The sequence below is a fragment of the Grus americana genome, chromosome 4, assembly GCF_028858705.1.
Source record: "Grus americana isolate bGruAme1 chromosome 4, bGruAme1.mat, whole genome shotgun sequence".
NCBI classification, from domain to species: domain Eukaryota; kingdom Metazoa; phylum Chordata; class Aves; order Gruiformes; family Gruidae; genus Grus; species Grus americana.
This window is the reverse complement of record NC_072855.1, coordinates 48,903,873-48,913,106: the sequence shown is the minus strand read 5'-3', so window position 1 is coordinate 48,913,106 and position 9,234 is coordinate 48,903,873. Positions and strand designations below refer to the sequence as shown.

At 43.9% G+C, this 9,234-nt stretch overlaps 1 protein-coding gene across 2 annotated transcripts in view; it reads right to left on the bottom strand.

Annotated features, from left to right (window-relative positions):
• Positions 1–5,030: 5,030 nt before the first annotated feature.
• The window catches only part of GATB (glutamyl-tRNA amidotransferase subunit B), a 45,260-nt gene continuing 41,056 nt past the window's right edge, over positions 5,031–9,234 (bottom strand). The window contains exons 13-14 of one of the 2 annotated variants that reach the window (XM_054825277.1): positions 7,009–7,158; positions 6,692–6,885 (exon numbers count right to left, since the gene is read on the bottom strand). In XM_054825277.1, the coding sequence (XP_054681252.1) occupies positions 7,030–7,158 (129 nt within the window). In that variant the 3' untranslated portion in view covers positions 6,692–6,885; positions 7,009–7,029. Of the gene's footprint in view, positions 7,159–9,234 lie in introns of both variants that reach the window. The other variant, XM_054825278.1, reaches the window with a different exon arrangement.

The window sequence follows — 9,234 nt, the reverse complement described above, 5'->3', positions numbered from 1 at the left end:
TCTGACCTTGGTTTGGAAGCACAGAAATGAGAGCTTCTGGTCTCAGCTGTATTCCGTGGAGATGAGAGAATTCCTAGTAGTGGACACGGGCCGTGCCTCCCACCGGCAAACCCAGAGCATCCAGTTCATAAACTGCTTATTTCCTCTTTCACTGGGGTTTGTCACCTTTGTAAAAATTCTGACAAATTCAGTGGTGTCGTGCTGCTGTACCCTCTTAGTGTGTTTGCCTTTCAGATGCGATTTGATCTTCTTAGTAAGACAAGTATATTTCCTAGAATGGGAGAAAACACGGCACGATTGGGGTGGACCTCAGCCATAAGTGGGGGGCCGTGGTTTGGAATGGGAAGGGGACTGGGCAAACAGTAAGCCTGAATGGCGTTTCTGCCACCAGCGCCATTCTAATTGCTCTTTGGCCCCGGGCACAGTGCCGAAGTGGTCTGTTCACTCCTTCAGAGAAAAACATTTGCAAACAAACTTATCGTATCCTGCAGAGTCCAAGGGTTTAAGTTCAAGAGGTTAAGCTCTATTTACCGAGAGAAGTAGACCATCTAGCACAGCGCGTAAAGCGTTCACTACCCTTTTGTGCACTCTGCTTATGCCTCACAGGTGGCTTCACGCTTCAGGAAAGTTTTTTAGCTGTGCTAAGAAGCTCCAAAATCCCAGGGCCGGGAAGAAAAGGATGGGAGTGGTGTGATTTGGTGCAGTTAAATTATGTCATTGTATCATTTGAATTTGTTGCCACAGCTCCTGTTTGAGGGCAGCTTGATTTAATAAGCGATTTACTGTGCTGTATTTACTGAAATTGCTATGTCATGCCTGCAGTTTTTATGACGGCTCCGATTACATTTGTAACATTTAAACTGCATCTGCAGTTATGAGTAGAATACTAGGATTTTCCTCTTTCTTTTCACTCGGATACCTCTGGCACAGTAATGTTGCTGCTGTGTCCAGATCTGATTTAGATAATTACTGTATGTTCTTCCCTGCACCTTTTGAGCATTATCAGCAGAAGCGGAGGGTATGCAACACTCAGGCTGCTTGTGTTAATGAGCAAACCAAAGGTAAAACACTGTGGATTAGCAGGGGGCACTTGCCTCTGTGTGAAATGCAGTAAGAATTTACATTTGTGTTGCTCTGATTTACCAGAGACTAGAAAGAAAAAGCTATAGCAAACTTGAAAAACGAGTACAACAGTGTCCTGTGGTAACTGTCCAAGCAGGTAGCGCTGCTGTGTAATATTTTGGGCCAGAACTGTGTGAAGGAGGGTAAAAATGGCTCCTTGTTAAGGTGGTGTCAGACTTGCATAAATAGGTATTCAGATAATACGACCGTGGTGCTGGCTGTCAGACTGAAGACAACCACAGAATGCAATGTTATCTCAGAGACTTTCTTGGTGGTGACTAAAAGTACTTTATTTTTTAGGGGCCCCTGGCTTTTCTAAACACATTGTGGCCCAGCATCAATGTACTTCATTTGTTATATGCTCAGCTGGAAGCCTCTTATTTATGAATAGGAGCATTACTTGGATTCTCAAATATGTAGGTACTTAAAGTGGTGTTTTGTTGCTGACTCTGCAAATCTTCTTTTTGTTCATTGATTATAATGGTTCTTGTGTGGCAGCAGGATTAAATTAAGACTGAAGTCTCTGGGCTAAAAGCCCTGGTGGAACTTTTGTGCACAGGCTGCATTTCTCAAGTAACCAAGTAACTTTCAAGCTTCAGCAGGCTGCCCACATACAATTACATATTCTGGACTAAATACCTGCAAACTTACATTTCTGACAGAACCATTCCACAGCAGCTATATTTTATCGCAGTCTACTTTAAAAATAACTAGCTTGGATCTAGACCAAAAAATGATGTGGATCAGTCAAATCCAAGACAACTAAACTGCATCCAGCTGAGTGCTGCCACGTCCATTTGGCCAGAGCTCAGACGAAACGCCATCTCGTCAAAGGAGAGGGAGAGGAAGCAGCTCCGGGTCTCGGTATCCCTTGCTGCAGCTTGAGCCAAGGACTCGCGTCTCTCGAGGTGTCTCTGTGTCCAAGCGCAGCTTGGTGTTGGCAGCTCTGACCAGTGTCTGTCGTAAAACTCCAGAGTTGTAACATTAGGTTTTATGCTTCAGTGTGAAAAACCTGGCGGCGTCTGAAAACACAGCCTCTCAAGCTTTAGAAATGAGATAGTAAAATATAACTGACTGATGGTTATGCCCGCTTAGCAGGTGTAAATGCTTTAGATAAAGCTGTGGCTGATGCCACCATACGTCAGGAGAATTTCTGCTTTGTGTTTACACAAAATGCCTGTGTGTGGAGGGAGATTCCTTACAGTGAAACCGTTAGCCTGCAAGCACTCATTTTAGGGTTAGTTCATGGTACTACAACCTCTGCAGCTCTAAGTACTGAACCCAGCTCTAGGCCTTTCTCCAAAGGCTGCGATGACAAGGCAACGCATGTGGCATGAAGTAATTGGCTGCCTGTGTATGTGCTGGGGCAATGTGGGGTCTGGGACGGCTGCCACGTCTTTTTTGGGGGGGAAAAGCCAGCAGGTGAGACACTCATTTGCAGGGCTGTGAGTTGGACCTCTAGCACAGATAACAAAGAGGAGCAGCAAAGGTCAAGATCCCTCACCATCCATATGTACAACTGGTTGGCACATGCTGCAGACAGTTGTGAAATGCCTGTAACACCCTACAGGAGATCTGAAGGCTCTGGGACTAGGAAAGTCCTAGAGGGAGGACTGGGTCAGTACTCATCAGGAGTGTGTGCAGCTGCCTTGCTTGCTAAACTTACCTTCTTTTGCATCGTTGCTGCCTCATGGCAGCACCTGAGCTGTTCAGTAGGTTTGCTTTATTGCAGTTAAAATTCAGGCTGAACAGCCTGATGTGAGGTGTGTGTTGGAGCAGTCAGAAGAGCAGGAGCATTCCTGGTGGATTTGTGTTCCTGCTGCAGTCATCCCCAACTACTGACCTGGCTCGGCCCTGGGGCTCTTCTAGATGGAGTTTAAATGTGCCATCGCAATGGGCAGAAAAAGGCGCAGCAAATTACAGGTCATGAGAACTTAGGATTTTGTATTTTATTGCCTTCCTCACACTGTTTAGCAATAGAATTCTCTCTCTCTCATTCATATATATATATATATATATATATATATAAAACCTGAAAGTTTGCAGCTTCTGAGAGGACAGGGACAACTGGCACCCAGCAACTAACCCAGTGCACGTTAAGCTTCTAAGCATGTGGGTCAATAAATCTTGACCTCTTATCTGCTGTAACTTGGTTTTATATGGCCATTATGTGAAGCAGAATCCAGTGAACTTCAGAGTAGTTGTAAACAGCATTGCAAGGAAGATACAGGCAACAAGGGCAAAAAGACCAGCAGCGTGCTATTCCGTCTTCTCCCTCACACAGTTTGAGAAGAGAGAGTTGAGTGAAAACCCGATTTGTTTTTCTTCACGTGAAAGAAACAAACACTCTCCATGTTAAGCAGACACACAAGGCCATAAATCACTGAGAAGGTGCTGCTGAGGTCGGTGGTTGTGAAAGTGTGTAGGTAGAGGGGTACTCAGAACAGAAACGCCGCAGTGAAATCGCAGTGTGAATACTCTAGCTGTAAATTTTTTAGTTAAGGTTCCTATCATAGGCTCCTATTTTTAACACAGTTAAAATTAAACTCTGCAGCCAAGGCTGAGCGCTAGAAATTCTTTCTTCACTACTTCAGCATTGCCAACATCTTTTTAGACAACTTTCTTCTCTTCTGCAACCTCGGATATGGGATACTTCAGCTATACAGGATAATCATCTCTCTGCCCCCAGGAGTGACCTCCTAAAGGACTTCCAGCAACGAGTAGATGAGATTGTCGTGACAGTGTCTGGTGTCAGCTTTTAATTTGTGAGTGTTTTCCCTGGCCCTCTGTTTGTGGATGGTTACTGCTGAAAATCTGCACTAACTGTCCTTAATTCACCCTGCCTAATGCTGTTGCACAGATGGCATCTGCAATCAGTCCATCAGGGAGCACCATTGTAGCTAAATAAAACTTGCAAGTTGGGGTCAAAGCCTCAATCTTAATTCTTGAGTTCCTACCCTCAATACAACCGCACTTAGAACAGCCTCCTGGTCTGCAGAATGTTCTGACATCGAATGCTTCATAGCCAGGCTCTGCCTTTTTCTTGTGGACCCACCTGTCCTATGGGGGGTTTTTGTCTTTACAATAGCAGATATTAAAATCCTTGAGGCTGCTGCTTCTGTCTTTATGTGCTCCATCGACAACTGCTATGCAAATACAAACCAAAGCTGGTTTGCACGGTACAGAGGTTGCTTTGGAGTAGTTAGAATTTGCCTTTAGCTCCATTTAGGACACAGAGGAAGGGGGTGGCTGTATTTAGGCTGCTGTTATCAGGCCCTTGGCAGGCAAAAAAGGATCTGGTGTTTTTTGGTTGTACTGGTTCAATCAAAACGGTGTAAGGTGACCAATAAGCCCCTTAAGGCAGGCTGCCGCGGTGGCAGCAATGGCAGCCGGACCTGCTGAGCCTTCTCAGCACGAGGTCATAGCGCTGCCAGCTACCACTGCTTTGAAGGTAGAAGCTCCTATCTCCACAAATGTTAAAAAGATTTACATTTTGTGTGCGCCTGCAAAAGATTTCTTTAAAAATTTTTAAAGTGACTGTTTCATAATATAGTGCAAAATTTATAGACTATAGCTGCTCTTTCCCTTCCCTGGAAGGGGAAGAATATTACAATTACCCTTTTTTAATCTCTCTTGTTATCCATTGTGTCTGGCAGGTGGAGGTGAAAATAGATTGAGATTTACAGTGAATCCATTTTAAGATCTAGCACCGTACTCATCTAGAACTTGGCTCATGATTTTTGACAGATTTTGTACTGTATTAGCAAAGTGTAATTATGTAGGAAAAGAGCGGCTAAGAAGAAATAGTCATTAAAAAGACATTTACCAGCAGTAGCCATGCCACACTAGTGGAGATCCTTCCTTCTTTTAAATGGAGTTTAATTATTGCTCTTCCAGAGACAGCATTGTTTTGCTTTTTCTTTATTAAGAAGCACCCACTACAGCCAAGGGGAAACTCAGCACAGCGGCAGCAAGCTGTGCAACAAAAAGCATTCACTTTGGAGGACCACCTTTTGGAAACAATCCTGCTTTTCTAAACCAAGGGAGTACCTTTAAATTAAGATTCAAGATTTCATGCAGAAGCCGTTGTGCCTTTTTGTTTCTTGCTGCCATGGCAAGAGTTGAGCAGAATTCCAAAATTTCAAATTTGCTATATAATCGAAACCTGAAAACTCCCACAACTCTAAGTAAAAAAAGTACTTTTTGCTCATGACATGAAAAGTGATAGTAAAAGCCTTTGTGCGAAGACTGGGTTACATGAAAATCCTGGGGGGGTTGCTTTGGGGTTTTGGAGGTTTGGGTTTTTTTGAAGGGTCACAGTTCTTGATTGCAACCATGTTACTGCTTTTTGTCAGCTGTATGACTTTATGAATTGTAAAGTTATTTTTATGTGAATAATGGGTATACATTTTATTCATTAAATGTATTTGAAAACCATGGGATGGTTTTTCCTTCTAATTAAGAGTTCACACTTGAACCCTGAGCCAGTTTGTACAGAACCGTCCTGCTGGAGACATAAATTAGCACTGCTGCTTGTGAGAATGCACTGCTGTCAACCTAATTTGAACTCGTGTTGCAAGCACCACATTTGCAAGAGGTGGCTGAAGTCCCACCCCTGTGACACCACCTGCCCTGCAGCCATATCCTAAAGAAAAATGCTGAAGAAGTATCTCTGAGGGCTGAGGTAAATGTGATCTTTAAAATGTACAGCTTAGCTGCCTCCAGAAGGGATTTAAGAACTTCAAACCCTTGGCACTAAATGGGATTTCTTTCCCTAATAAATGTAAATGTAATAGGCTGCCTCTAGTTGTGTTTCCTGTTAATGGTTTGATCTGCTGAAGTGGGCTGGGACTAGGAAGTTAACTCTAGGACCTTGGATTTCCATGGGTACTTCAACCTGGGAGATGGAAAATGGAAGGTATTAAAAAAACCAGCATAAAACACTCCTTAGGATTAAATAATGGAACAGCCCCTGGAATGCAGCCAAGTCCTGCTCAGTTTTGGTAAGCCAATGGCACATTCAATTCCTTCAGCTTCTACTGAACTACCACAGGAGAGAAAGGCACTGCTTGCTCCTCTGGTGGTTCCGCAGGGTCGGCGGAAGCACAGCTGCCATGCTGAACCTCACCGGCCAAAATGGGAGGTGAACCTCAGCAGGGCTCGGGCGTACATCTGTCAGGCACACTTCAGAACTGAACAACTGTGAGTAGGCAAAGCCAATGTTTGGGCAGCACATAACAAAGAGAAGGCAAGCAAACACTTTGACACCAGTTCTTAGATGTGCAGGGACTTAGATCTGTTGGTGGCACTAGCCTCAGGCATGCACTTAAGTAGCTAGGGACTTTCCCCCATCCCTCAGAAACCAGGCAGAATGATAGCAGTGGACTTTTTTTTCCCCTCCTGCTAGGCATGGAGGCGCATGTGGTGGTCTTAATTACTGCTAGGTGTTTTAATCATTGCTACTAGTGCACTCACACTAATTTACAGTGAGTTTTTAGTGTGCACCACCAGATTTTGCATTCAAGATCTGTGACTTCCCCTTCTCACAAAAAGGCAGCTAGAAAAGCTGAGTTTACACTTGCTTTATTACAAAACCAACCATGAGCGCCTCAGCTCTCTGCGTACTCGCTCACACCTCTGGGAACTTGTTTCCTGTGGCTGCATGGAAATCACATTTCCGAATGCTGCACCGAAGTGAGGGAGATGCAAATGACTCTATCAGCTCCCACTATTCTGTTGCTCATCTGCCTTTGGCTGATGCACCTGGGGAAGAGTAGGATGTAACACTGCTTGAAATATAACCAACATCCTGATGATAGGTGAGGAGGCACCGAAGTTCATTTGCAGTGAACCAGACAGAACAAAGCATGTGTTTTCTGCAGATACCTGGGTGGTTTTCTCTTGTGGCTACTGTGACAGCTTCTTCTCTAATAATTGCTTTACCACAACAGGATTGGATCGTCCTCGTGTTTCTCTTTGTACCAGGCCAATTAACTTATTTAGAACTTTCAGATTTCCTGCTTTTATCGCCATAACCTTTAAAGAAAAAGACAAGCCAACAGACACTACTGTTAGAGTAAACCTGGACCTTTTCACTCATTCACAGCCAAGGTATGACTATTTTTGTCCTTTGGATCACTGTGGTAGAATACTATATTTTGGGCTAAGACGTTATTTATAAAAACTGCCTTCAGCTTTGCAATAAGCTCCCGCTCTACTCCCAGGAGACAACAGCAAGTCCCTGCAGTACCAGGGCCTTACAACTAACAGAAAGATCTCCTCTTATTGAAAAAGTCAGAAAACACTTTTGGATTTTAACAGTGTCTGCAACTTGAACAGCAACTTCCTGGAAAAGAGCCAGAGAAATGAGTGACTTCTTTTTGCTAATAGGATCTACCTTTTTACTCAATACACTGTTCAGTTATAACAAGTAATTTGCATCGAATCACAATCTATTTGATAGTATTTGTGAGGTCCTTCAAGTGCAGATGTAGGTGTTTTTGTAACAGCATGTTATTTCCTTTAAGCAAGGAATCCTTTGCAACATAGCAATTAATTAACTGATCAGAAATATGACCTCCTATCAGACAGCCAGTGTTTGATGCACAGTCAACTGCAAAACAGCAAGGGCCATGTTTAAAAGCTAAGCAAAGACACTGAAAAAAAACCATCAGGAATTTCACTTTCAAGCATTTCTAAAGGAGATGCCGCTGCTGAAAGACAAGCTGCTGGCCTTCAGGCTGGTTGTGTGGCAGGGAAGGCATTCTCTGCATTGTCAGAGTTACTGGGCAAAACTTGACAGCTTCCATTAAACATGATGTCATATTTACAGATATTAAGGGAAGAATTGTGAACATATGAACCACCCCCTGTGCCAATACCAAGCACAAATGCAAATATTGCTGCTCATTATGGTATCCAAATTATTGGCAGCGTAAAGTCTTCTCCATAATGCCACAATACAGAAAGGACTCGTTACTCCTGATCTGCTAGGAATTACCTATATGGGGCAGAACACAGTACAATCCAGATAGATACTGCATTTTCATAAAATGCTCAGTGTTGGCTTAAGCAACTGTAGTTCAGTTTAAAGAAAGTTACTATCAAAAAGCAAGGCATACTTCCCCCCCCCCGTCAAATACTCAGCCAACTCTATTGGGTAAGGTAAGCTCTCGCAGCAATTTAAGCAATGAATTACAGGCCTTCAAGGCAGCTTTTGCCTTGGCAAAAGATCACCTGGAAAAAGTAGGGAAGTGAGGCCATTCTGCTGCATTTGGCTTGACTAAACCAGTGGAAAACAGAGGAATTACATTCTCGGAGAAAGCATTATTATTGAAATGGGAGTGTAGTTATGGACCTTCGGCTTCTGCGCTTCCCAATCAGTTCTAATGTTCTTTCTGTCCACACTTGTGCTTCTGTACCAGTCTGAAAATACAGCAGCACTTTTATCAGGCTCTGCAAATGAGTCAGTCTGATGGAGGTCATGCCGACCTACTGCAAGCTCATTTTCTTTATCAAAAGCTCTTGCAGAGCTGTTAGCATCCCCCAATGAGATCTGGGGTGGGTGGTATTGTTCTCAAAAGAAGTTAATGTTTTTTTTCCAAATGGCAAATGTATCCAGACAATGTTTATATTAGAAGTAAGCTATTCACTTCTGCTTTTACATTTTCGCTCCAGAGGACATATAAGCACTTGTTTTCATTTTGCTTTTTATAAAGCAGATTTTAAGCTCCGTACAGATCCCTTCCCACTCCCCCCCTTCATGATCAACAAGGTTTTTTTTCCCTTTTTCTCATCTCAGACTCTGTTAGACTGATGGGCCATGCAGGCTGTGCCTGCCCTCCCAAGGAGCTGGGGAAGAGCCAACCCCCCCCCCATCTTTCCCACTGCAGCATTTGTGCTGCCGCCACAGCCCAGCAGTAGAACAGCGGAGCGAGCAGCAGCTCTGGAGCCCCCCATGCTGCTGCCATGGGGCTCCAGCTCCTCCCCACCCCATCTCTTCGGCAGCAGAGGGAGACAGGGACACGGCGAAGAGACAGATGCAAGTAAAATTTTTGCCTTGCCAGCCTCTGATACAGTCTCTGATTCCATAACTAATACGTGCCATGCTGG